General features: G+C 36.7%; 1 protein-coding gene across 1 annotated transcript in view; it reads right to left on the minus strand.

The window, feature by feature from the left end:
- Positions 1–13,001, minus strand: part of ndst1a (N-deacetylase/N-sulfotransferase (heparan glucosaminyl) 1a) — a 30,686-nt gene that overhangs the window by 5,248 nt on the left and 12,437 nt on the right. The window contains exons 2-9 of the mRNA XM_026280025.1: positions 11,202–12,007; positions 5,383–5,511; positions 4,242–4,577; positions 2,963–3,050; positions 2,661–2,815; positions 2,404–2,589; positions 837–965; positions 1–23 (exon numbers count right to left, since the gene is read on the minus strand). The exon at positions 1–23 is cut by the window's left edge and continues 160 nt beyond it. Coding sequence (XP_026135810.1) covers positions 1–23; positions 837–965; positions 2,404–2,589; positions 2,661–2,815; positions 2,963–3,050; positions 4,242–4,577; positions 5,383–5,511; positions 11,202–11,720 — 1,565 coding nt within the window. The 5' untranslated portion in view covers positions 11,721–12,007. The remainder of the gene's footprint in view (positions 24–836; positions 966–2,403; positions 2,590–2,660; positions 2,816–2,962; positions 3,051–4,241; positions 4,578–5,382; positions 5,512–11,201; positions 12,008–13,001) is intronic.

Raw genomic sequence — 13,001 nt, forward strand, 5'->3', positions numbered from 1 at the left:
AGGTGCGTCATGAAGATGCTAATCTGAGAAACAACCACACTTCAGCCAATTAAATACCATTACAATAAATACAATAAATAGAAGTCTGAAACCATTGTTTCGTAACTGATTTATATTTACTATTATTTTTATTAATTTTATTAAATTATATAAAATATAAAATAATTATGAAACAATTACGGTAAAAATTTACCATTAATAAAAATATAGCGTAATTTATGATTTATTAATTCAGAATTCATTTTACATTACATATTTCATAATTACTGTATAAAATAATAATTGCATAAAAAAAATTATTTTACAATTACAAAATAATCAATTGCATTGATAAGCTCTGGATGTATTCCTTCCAAATGTTTTGCCTGGATAAATATTAATTCATCATTCACTCTACATACAGAAATACAAATAGGTAAATAGTGTTGATTATTAATATTGGTTTCATTGATCTATAAAAAATACAATTATTCAATATTATCCTTCCCTAATTTCATTTATTAAAAAGAGGTCTTGATTGCAACATCAACTTTTTTTCAAATCTTGATCCTTTCGAACAGCCGGCAAATAATAATAAAGCCTGAAACAATTATTGAATTCTTTTATTTGCAATATTTCATAATTATTTTACAGTTAGTAATAATAATTTTAGATTTTAGATCATATCATAATTATAAAATATAAATATTAAAATAATAATTTTTATAACTGCATAATAATTTCAGTTATTTTTATAATTTATAATTATTTATCATTTAATATTATTCCGATCAATAGTTTCTCTGATTGAAAAAAAAAAACAACAAAACACAAAAACCCTTTAAAGAGGGACTGACTGGATTGAGCAGGACAGTGAGGAACAGCTCCCCTCCGTCAATGATGCGCTCCAGCTCCTGCGGCCCGCCGGGGTACTCCTTATGAAAGATGGTGTGTGTGAACAGACCGCACGTCTGCCTGGGCAAAACCTGAGCAAAACACACACACACACACACACACACACACACACACACACATTGTTCTCATGGGCTCCGGGACAGCGCCTGTCTCTCTGGAAATAAATAGATGTGAGCTAATGTAATATTCATAACATCTCACACTGAAATCAGGAGCTCAAACTCGTTAGAGAATCGATGAAAGAGAGCGAGCGGGATATTAATCAGCTCAAAATCAAACGGGAATGAGTCGGAGGGACAGTTTTCACTCTTAATTCAGGGCTGATGTTGTTAACTGTTGGTTGTGCGTGAGAGGAACAGCTTTGACTGTTACGGGACGAGCCTCTGTTCCTATAGTGCCTAAAAAGCTGCACTTCCACCGTCTCTGACAGACAGCGTCTTGAGCGCTGATTTTTAAAGGTCTCACAAATGATAGGGAATGGACTGAAAGTCATTCATTTCCATAGAGTCGCATGGGAGCTGCGCATCTGCAGATCTGATCTGAACTCTGAATGCATTAGAATATAAAATATTTCAGCTGCTGTGGTTAGTCAGAGGCAGCCGTCCAATCAGATGTGGTGCATTTATTTTCATAAAAAAACATTTGAGTAGTGCGAGGTGACGATCATATTATTCCAGTCAGATGTATTTCTCTAAGCAGTATTTATGTAGAATAACTGGTTATGAATAGAGTGGAACTCCATTATTTTAATTTTAGATTTGAATAATATTCAATAATTATTTTACAGTAATTACAAAATTATATTTTTTATGAAATGACACATTTAATATATCATGATTACTTTAACTATAAAGCAATTATGAAATAATTTATATAATTTATAACTGTTAATTTCATAATATATATTATTTCAAAATTATCAAAAAATAAAAATGTATTTCATTGCATTATTTTATGATTACAAAATGATTATGTTATTATTCCAAAAGAACTATCTGCACCGATAAGCACTGGAAAGCCCTTTTTTTATGTAACATTTTATAGTTATTCTATATTATTTTGTTATTTTAATAGTTCAATATTATTTTATGGAAATGATGTAATTATGTTAGTTATTTCTTTATTTTTTAATTATTTTTTATTTCATATTTTGTACAATAATTATAAAAAAAAACATGCAATAATCTTTCATAAATAGTTCAATAAAGTGATTATTCATTATAAAATAATGCTAAAACAATTATTTCAGAATTATTTGACAAATTACAAAATAATTATTGATGCACACCATCCTATTTTTCCTTTAAGTGTTTTGCAGGTCATTTGTCCGGTCTGGATAAAGGATAAACATTCATTTATATGAATAAGCAGAGTGTAAACGCTTCATGACTGATTTAAGAGATCAGACTGTTAGGGGACAAAATGTGACAAATGTTTGACAAAAAGCGTCATCCGTTACAGTTTTGTTTTAACAGCTATTCAAGCGAACACACACACACACACACTCACTCTGATGCCGCGGTGGATGAATCCGCGTCTGAATCGCGCGGGTTTGAGGTGTGGATACTCCTCAGTGCTGGTCACCCTGATGTCCCACACGCGCTTCCAAGCCTCGTACAGCTGGATGTGGACGGGATACACTCCGGAGTGATGAGGAGCCACCGCGTAACCCAGGTGAGTCGGGATGGAGTGATCCTACAGGACAGACACCAGTGAAACATCTCTCCAGACCTGTGTGTGTGTGTGTGTGTGTGTGCGTGTCTGACCTCTGCGAAGCGGCGGTTCAGCATCATCTGCTCTGCTAACACACTCTGGTTATGGAAGCGGTGCGGCTGCATGTGACTCCACATGTGAGGAAACCACCAGAACTCATCAACACACGACAGCAGCAGATCATCTCCCCGATCCTCCTCCTCAGTACCTGACACAGTCGTTCACATACACGTAGCGTTTAAAAAAGGGGTTTCGGTTTTAAGATTTCTCAACGCAAATAAAATGGGTGTATATACGGCAAAATGGCATAAATTCAAGACTCCTCAAAAGCTGATCTTGTGTGGTTTTCACTCACCTGCGTGGAAGAACTTCCCTGAGAAGCCCAGGTTAAAAGTGAAATCTGGAATCGACCTGCGCAGCTCATTCTGGGTTTCAACCAACGCCTGAGAAGATACACACACACTATTCACGATATTCACACGTCTAAACATAATTCATGAAATGGTGAGTTCCATATGAAGACATGTAGACATCTAGAAGACATCTCTGAAGATAAACTACAGCACACACACACACACACACTCCATCTGAACCGCTTCCATCTGAACGGACACAAATTACAAAATTTTCATGAGAGATTAAAGTGTAAGTTGTGTCTGATTCTCACATACAGTCACAGAATAACTCCAGAAGACATGGAGCACACAGCAGTGACCACTAATAAGACTTTATTGATGATTTTATGCTGATTCTGTTATTTATTATGACTTCTGTCATAAACATGTTTAGGTCACATTTAAAGGGGAGACGACAATTATGTTTAACACAAAGAATTTTAAGCATTTAAAAAAAAAAAAAAATCTTGCATTGTGGCATTATTCATGGTATATCATGATACTTGCGTCACTATTATACATTAGTGTGGCACAAAAACATAAATAAAAATACAATTAAAAAAATTTTTTTTTATTGATTATATATATATATATATATATATATATATATATATATATATATATATATATATATATATATATATGTTAATGTAAACTAAATTATTAAAATGAAAATACTTAATTAAAATTGTAAATATTTTATTTGTTACCCTGCATGCCACATGACTATTTGCTGACATCAGAGAATTGTGAACATGCAAATGTATTGTTTTAAAATTATTTTGAAATATCAACTTAAGATCTCAGCGATTTCAAGAAATTGTCATCAAAGGTTTTCAGCTGACAAAAATCTGGGACAGTAAGCTATAAACGGTGAAAAAAACGAATGATTTTCAGTGATGATTCTCATTAGACTCCAACTACTGTATTAATAATAATAATATACCTGGATGCATCATAATGGCATTGAGTTTGTCATCAAAACGGCCTTAAAAACAAACTTAATTATCTTAATACATCATATAATTTCTTATTTTTCCCCTTTGATGTGAAATATCGTTTTCATGAAATTTTTACACACACACATATATACTGTATATATATTGTATTCAAAACATAAATAAAAACCTTGTGATTTCTCAAACACATCTATTTTCCCCCAGTTTCTTTACTTTGCAAAGTTTCTTTAAATAACCATGGCAAAAATCCCAAAACAATCGCTGTATCTCTTTAACGCACCTTCACATCTGCCACTTTCATCCTGGTCCCTTCCTTTCCCACAAAGATATCATCGATGTCCACCAGTATGAAGCGCTCCAGGGACAGAGACAGTCTCTTAGCGGTGAGGAAGGACAGTGCGTCCACAAACACCAGCTTGTGAAGCCAGAAGGAGAGACTGTGTCCGAACAAAACCCTCTGGATCCCGTCATGAAGCCCGAGGTCCTGAACCACAGATGTGTGCGTGAGTCCAGTGCTCTCAGCCGAACGGGTTTTAGCCAGCAGAACCGGCTCGTAGGTGGAGTGATTGGACAGGAAGACGGTCCAGTTGTCCCCAGGGAGAGGACCGCTAAACACCTGAGACATACAGAGAAAAAAAAATGCTTTATTTGGGAGACAGGTTTGTACAGAATCCATGAACCACAATATATATATATATAAAAATCAAGGTGTGTAGAAATTGTAATAGTAGATCTTTTGTCTCTGATCTTTTTCCCTTAAAATAAATGTTTCATTACTCTCCAAATTGTTTTGTTTTTTCAGAAGAGAGAAAAAACACATTTTTGAAGACAGGAAAAAGTTTTAAAAAAATTTAAAAAAAGGTATTTGAAGAGAGGAAAAATGTTTTGAAAATAAATAATAATAAAAAAGACACAAAAGCTTAGAAAAGGTAATGTTTTGAAAATATATGTTTTGAAACAGAGAAAAAACAGTTTGAAGATTAAAAAAAATAACATTTGAAGAGAGAAATAAATTATTTTGAAGAGAGAAGAAATAGTTTTGAAAAAAGTTTCAGAAGAGAGAAATAATTTTGAAGAGTTTTGAAAACAAAAATGTTTTTGAAGACAAAAAGCTTTGAAAAGGTAATGTTTTGGAAAGATATGTTTTGGAAGAGAGAAAAAAAATGTTTGAAGGGAGAGAAAAAAAACATTTTTGAAGAGAGGTTTTTGAAAAGACAACATTTTTAAAAAGGGAAATTTTAATTAAACTTGATGAGGAGAGAAAATGTTTTTAAAAGAAAACATTTTTGAGATAGATATAAGTTTTTACAGAAAAAAAAACCAGAAGGAAAAAAATCAGTAAGAAAGAAAACAAATTCTAGGCTTGGGGTCCTGAAGTCTTGGTAAAATTTGAGCGGATGAGCGCTGCAGCATGAGCTGACCTGTCCTGCTCGTGTGACGTGCAGCAGAGGGGATTTGGGGTTGACGCTACAGTCCTTCAGGCGCAGGTTGGAGTGAAGGAACAGCGGGAATCCTTTCAGCTGCGCACTCAGCAGACTGTTCTCATTGGCCTGAGGGGACAGACAGGAAGTGACATCACACAATCTGACACGCAAGTTGCACTCCATCCAGAGTCTGATGTAGGATATTCATACTCGATATCTCGGACCACTTACCATAAAGCTGCACAGCAAGATGCTCAAAAAATAAAGTCTAAAGAAAAGAGCAATGCTATCAAGAAAAGAATGCCTCTTCCTGGTTTACTGGTTAGTCTCTGCTTGTCAAATTCATAACTACAGCATTCTGACACACATCTGTCTCCATCAATGAGCAAGTGACAAAACAGAATAAAATTAACAATACAATTATAAAAAAGAAATAGGAATAAATACATACATAAAATACACACTTACACAGTCCTGCTTGAAAGTATGTGAACCCTTTAGAATTTCTGCATAAATATTACCCAAAAATTTTCACACAAATCCTGAAAGAGAATCCAATCAAACAAAGGAGACAAAAATATATACTTTGTCATTTATTTATTAAGAAAAAGATCCAGTGTTAAATATTTGTGAGTGGCTAAAGTATCTGAATCTTTGTTTTCAGTATCTGGTGTGACTCCATTTTGCAGCTATTGGAGCAGGTAAAGTTTATTGTAACTGCTGTCCTGCATCTTGAGGAGTTTTAGCTCCTTAGTATAGAAGCACTTCAAGTGTGAAGCTGTGAAGCTTGGGTTTGTCTTACTGCATGACCCACTTTCTCTTGAGATTCAGCTCTTGGACATACAGTACAGACCAAAAGTTTGGACACACCTTCTCATTCGAAGAGTTTTCTTTATTTTCATGACTATGAAAATTGTAGAGTCACACTGAAGGCATCAAGGGCTATTTGACCAAGAAGGAGAGTGATGGGGCGCTGCACCAGATGACCTGGCCTCCACAGTCACCGGACCTGAACCCAATCCAGATGGTTTAGGGGTGAGCTGGACCGCAGACAGAAGGGAAAAGGGTCAACAAGTGCTAAGCATCTCTCGGGGAACTCCTTCAAGACTGTTGAAGACCATTTCAGGTGACTACCTCTTGAAGCTCATCAAGAGAAAGCCAAGAGTGTGCAAAGCAGTAATCAAAGCAAAAGGTGGCTACTTTGAAGAACCTACAATATGACATATTTTCAGTTGTTTCACACTTTTTTGTTATGTATATAATTCCATATATAATTCCACATGTGTTAATTCATAGTTTTGATGCCTTCAATGTGAATCTACAATTTTACTACACTTTTGATCTGTACTGTATGTCCTGACATCTTCCTTCAGAATTTGCTGGTATAATTCAGAATTCATTGTTCCATCAATGATGGCAAGCCATTCTGGATCAGATGCAAAACAGCCCCAAACCATGATACTACCACCACCATGTTTCACAGATGGGATAAGGTTCTAATGCTGGAATGCAGTGTTTTCTTTCTCCAGAGCAATTTTATTTTGTTATTTTTTATTTTTTTGAGAGCAGTGGCTTTCTTCTTGCGGCTCCTCCATGAATATCATGGTTGTTCAGTGTTCTCCTGATGATGGACTCCTAAACATTAACATAAGCCAGTGTGAGAAAGACCTTTAGTTACTTGGATGTTAGCCTGCAGTCCTTTGAAACCTAGTGGACTTTTACACGTCTTGCTTTTAGATTGATCTTTGTTGGTGGAGCACTCCTGAGGAGGGTAACGGGGGTAATGAATTTCCTCCATTCGTACACAGTCTGTCTGTCTGTGGATTGGTAGAGTTGAAACTTTCTATTGATGGCTTTGAAAACTTTTCTAGCCTGATGAGCAACAGCAACTCTTTTTCTGGAGTCCTCAGAGATCTCATTTGTTTGTGCCATGATACACTTCCACAAACTTTGATAGATCCCTGTTCTTCAAATAAAACAGGGCACACACTGACACCTGATAGACATCTCACTGATTAAAAACCCCTTTGAACGAATGGACTCTAATTTCACCTTCAAATCATCAGCTAATCCTAGAGATACACATACTTCTGCCACTCACAGATTTGTAATATTGGATTATTTTCCTGAATAAATAAATGACTAAGTATATATTTTCATCTCATTTGTTTGACTGGGTTCTCTTTGTCAACTTTCCAGACCTGAAAATCTAATGATTTCTTGGGTTATATTTATACAGAAATACAGACAATTCTAAAGGGTTCACAAACATCCAAGCAGCAGAGTACACTGAAAAAAATGTTTAATTAATTCAGCCAATAGGGCAAGTTTATATATTTTTCACTGGCTCAAGTTAAAAAATATAGATGTGAATCATTATTATCTTTTATTTTACTCCGTTACTGCTCAAACTAACCTTAAGCAAACAAAACAAAAACAAAAATCTGCAACATGAAGCAACTGCACAAAACACCTGATGATGACAGAAGCTGAATAAATATTTTATTATTATTACTCTTTATTATTAGTGTCTTATTACCTTAATTATCTGTAGCCTATGTCTGCAGGCTACTATCTGTACTGGAAGCTCCTGACACCAGGAAAGATTCCTTGTGTAAACAGACTTGGTGATAAACCTCTTTCTGATTCTGATGAAAAGGAAAATTCACTTTCTGACAGCAGGTGGCGCTTAAAGAACAGCAATAGCAATATAGCGTTTCCACACAGGCGGTACATTTTTTTTAGTTTAACGCATTAAAATTAGGGCTGATAAGCACTTAAAATTTTTAATCAAATTAATTACATGATGTGGTGATTAATTAATTGAATTAATCGCACATCAAATTTGGAGAAATTATTCCCAAAAAATAATTTAAAGTAATCTGAGACAGAGCATCAAAACAGAGCACCAAACAGAGATTACAAAAAGTAGGTTCAACAAGAAATATTTTGTTTGATAAAATGTATTACATAAAGCCTACTCTTTTGGACCATGTGAGTAAATGATGACAGAATTGTCATTTTTTGGTTGGGTGAACTATAACTTTAATAATTTATTTTCTTAATTTTATTATTAGCACTATGAAAATATGAAATTATTTCTTTATTGAAATGATACTCTAAATAATAAACTAAAACTACCAGTAAGTGGTGGTAAGTGTCTTAATGATTAAGTCATCGAGTCATTTATTCATTCGTTTGATTCATTCAAATGGCTGATTCATTCAGGAGTGAAGTAAATGGTTCTTTATGAATGGTTCATTGAAGCGTTAGGCTTGTTCCACCTGAAGCGGGTCGTCACCATCAGACCCGATCGGTGTGTGACATCAAAGAACCGCGAGAGCTTAGAGAGCAGACGACTCCTTGTGCTTTTGAATCGCTCTCGCGGTACTCTGATGTCATACACCGATCGGTCTGTGCCACTTCAAAGCCAACCCGACTATGGCCAATGGTACAACATGCAAATGATTCACCAAATTCGTTCAAAGCATGGATTAAGAAATGAAATGGCACTGTGGGTTGCTCAGAGATGAACAGTTCTGATTTGTCTTTATATTTTGGTTGGCAAAATTAAGCAAAACAGACAATGTGTCTAAAATAACACAATATTAACTTCTTAATGAACTGTTGTATAAGATGAGTATCATATTTGCGCTAGTGTGATACTGCACTTAGCTCGTCAATATTTCTTAACTATGTGATGTAAATATGAGACACAATCTCAAACGAGCGTTTTGCCCCATATCTTGAATTTTAGAGACAGTTTCTAGGCTCCATCCCGCAATAAGTTGTTGCTCTGCCTCATATTAGTCATCAGTCGACTGTATGAAATGGCAGATGATCCACATAGGTCTGAGGCGGGGCAAGTGCATCAAATGCATTAATTTTAATGTGTTATTTCTACTCCATAATCAATCTAATTAACAAGTTAAATTACCAGCCCTAATTAAAATATTTAATGCATTTAATGCATGGGCGGGGCTAGGGTTGGCCAACACTCAAAACTGCTGCTTCTGTCTTTCTGTCTTTTTTTTACAACAAAGTGCATTTATTTAGTCACAGAACATCTTTACGACCACATTAAATGGGAGACGTTTCAGATGCACACTCAGCAACTCGGCTCATTTTCTATGAAGAATATTTATCAGAACAAATTTTCAATGACCACACACTGTAACCCCAACCACACACATACTTGTATTACATAGAGGATGTTCAGGTTTTTAGGATTCTGTATACCTTTACTCTGTCCTCCTATTGTTTGGGCCTGCTATTAGTATGTGTGTGTGTGTTAGAGAGAGAAAGAGAGAGAGAGAGAGAGAGAGAGAGAGCACATCTATTAGTACTGTAACTTATCATTTCTGATTGTGTTGAATTAAATATCCAAAACTGCAGCGGGTCCACCAGACCTACGAACACTGTCTGATTAACCAAATTATGAACACCACGGGTTAAAGGTGCCTTAGTAGCCGTTCACATATTGCTTCCATTATGAACGTCTGCATTTGAAATAATGAACTTGAGCGCGCAAAAGACACAACATGTGAATGGCACCTTAAATGATTGTAATATGTTACGAGATACACATTTAAAGACATGTCTCAGAAATGGTTTTCAAAACTGTCCTGGAGCAGCCCACGACAGTCTCTCAACTCACACGTGTCAGTGATTTTGAATAGATTAAATGAAACAGGACAAATTTAATCTTGACAATCTATGTATCATTATAAAGATCTAAGCCTCAAGCATCGACGACAGATCGCTGTTTTTCAATGAAAAGCTTATAAAGACTGTATTTGCTACATTTGTGTAAGCAGTACACATAAAAAACATGAACATTAGAAACGCTGTACATACCAGATCCGTCGTAATAACGAGTCATAAACACATCCACAGCTGTAAAAGAAATAGCAGCCAAAACAACCTAATAACCAGCTGCTGTGATGACTGTTCATCAAAGAAAAGAAAAAAAGAGGAAATCAATCACTTTTATAGCTATAAGGATTAATTTATATCTAATTTAGAATTTAGTTTTGATAACTTTATTCAGTTCCTGTGTATTTCTCCTGAAGGGCACAGGTAAATATGACATTGATTATAATGGGTTTACGTAAAGATTGTTTTAAGTTCACTTAAATGAGACGTTATAAGTCTAACACATGTTAAGGTCTAATAATTGAAGTCTAAAGTCTGATATTATCTATCAATCTAATCTGGCTAATTTGATAATTCACTTTAAACTTAAACCGCGAGTGCAGTGCGATTGTTTCCATTTACGTTTCTATTCACATCTATTAAGGTTTTCTTTTCTCTCTCACTTCGTTTTTCACAAGCTCGTCAAACAACAGCGGTAAGTGTGAGTCATTCATCAATCAAGGGGAGTAATGGCTTCTCCTGCTATTGTTGTTTGCACTGCTTGCCCCATGTATAGTTTATCTCTGTCTGTCAGTGACGAGAGTCTCACATGTGATAAATGCAGGGAAATAGTTAAGCTGACAGAGAAGATTATAGAACTAGACATGCATCCAAACTTTAATTGAGGACAGTAAGAGTGTGAGGGCCTTAGAATCGGCTTTGGGTGCGACTAGCTCAGGGAGTCCTGTACATTGTTCGGTTCCGGTCATAGAGCCCTCGCAGCAGGGCGACTGGGTGACTGTGAGGTGGCATTTTTGCCCTGTCTGCTGTCTGCTGTTTTGAGACTACTGGATCACTTTCTCCAGGTATTACAAACCTCACTGCTTATGGCAGTGTACTTTTCCCAGTAAGAAGTTGGTAATTCAGACTCAGAGCTGAAGGAGTGATATAGAGGCGCTCACCTTAAAGAAGCCAATCATTCCCACTCCAAACTCGATACAGTATCTGTCCAGTAAATCCCTGTTCCAGGCGTCCATGTTCACATACTTCAGGATGTTTTCGTACACAATAAGCACAAAGCGGCCCCGCTTTCCGTCCATTAATGTGGGCATGTCTCCTTTCCCAGGAGAGATTTCCATCTGGTAGCGAAACCTCGCCGACTCCAGGATGGCCACGATCTCTTGTCCGAGCTGCGAGTACGGACTCTCCACGAACACCAGCACGACCGGATCCGTCCGAGAGCCATCAGACGACAGGGTCCCACCCCCTCCAGACAGGAAGAGGAGGGGCCGAGATGGGGTCACGTACAGGTCATCGGCCGCACGTCCTGCTGCGAGTGATGGTTCCAGCTCTCGTTTAACGATGAACAGGAAGTAGGAAGAGAGGAAGACGCTGAGGATGCACAGGAGGAAGAGGAAGATGAAGCTGGTCTGTAGTGGCACCTGGCGAACGAGACGGCGCAGGCGGAGCACGCCGAGCATCACACAAACAAATACAAACAAACAGCTGAAGGAAGGAAAACCAGTTCAGTCTACATGACTGGGATGTAAAATTAGTGCAAAAGAAATGTGTCTGTGCTTCTATGTGACCATCGCTGGGCTGAAGGGAGGGGGCGGGGCTCAGAATTTGAATGGATGTCTCGTCTGTCAATCAAACTGACACCGCCCTCTTGTCCACTTTTGATTGGTCGCGAACTGTTGCTTGGGGCCGGCTCTGCTGTGACTGACAGATAATCATCACTACAGTATCCCAGTGGACACCAGCACACCTGAAAGACATAAATATTTACAAGGGAGAATCAAAATTTATATAATAATAATAGTGTTTTCTACAGTGAATATCACAATATAATTTTATTTTGTTTAATTTTAATAATAATGAAAATAACAGTATTTTTTTAGAATAATTTTATTTTACAGTTAAATATGTTATTATTAATATTATCATGGTTGTTGATAATAAAAACAATATGACCCCCCCCCCCCCCAAAAAAAAAAAATGCAGCCAGGCCTGAATTGGAAAAAGCATAAATGTCTATTCAATTTATATTTATTTACACTTTTATTGAATACTTAATTGTGATTGGTCAATTGCTGCACTCTGTGGTCAGATATATGTGTATAAATTACACCAAACTGAATAAATGATCAATATTATAGTATGACAAATATTAATAACATGCCTTGGTTTAAAAATGACAAACTGATTATCAATAAACAAAACAGACCAAAAAAAAAACAAAAAACATCTGAATAAAAAGTTCCTCTTCAGGAACTCGAGCTGCGTCGAACAACGCTTTGGGGAATGCGTTTAGCGTGAGCGACTCTGAATATCATATCCAATCTGTCTTATAGAAGACCGTGACGTCACGGGCGAGGTGACGTAAGCGACCAGGAAGCTATAAAGGCACGAGCCCTACAGCTGGCTTCAGCTTCTGCGTTTTCAGCAAGCGCTCTGTGTGTGCGTGTCATTCTGTCTGGTCAGTCTTATTTGTTGTTGTTTGTCACTATTAGCTCCTCAAAGAGTAAGCAATAGTCAAAGAGCAAAGCTAAGACAAGACATCTGAAAGAATGAATCCAGATCGCGTTTCAGACTGTGTGTTCATCACGAGTGGGAATACACGGTCTGTGCCCGGTCTGCCACTTTGAGTCCTCTGGTCGTCCCCCGCTGTCGAGAGCCCAAGGCTCACTCTACACAGGGTATGGCGGCCTCCAAGGTTTTTCTAGCAGGTGGGTAAATGCTGGACATCTGCAATGCTGCAG

The sequence above is a fragment of the Carassius auratus genome, chromosome 14 (assembly GCF_003368295.1).
Source record: "Carassius auratus strain Wakin chromosome 14, ASM336829v1, whole genome shotgun sequence".
Taxonomy (NCBI): domain Eukaryota; kingdom Metazoa; phylum Chordata; class Actinopteri; order Cypriniformes; family Cyprinidae; genus Carassius; species Carassius auratus.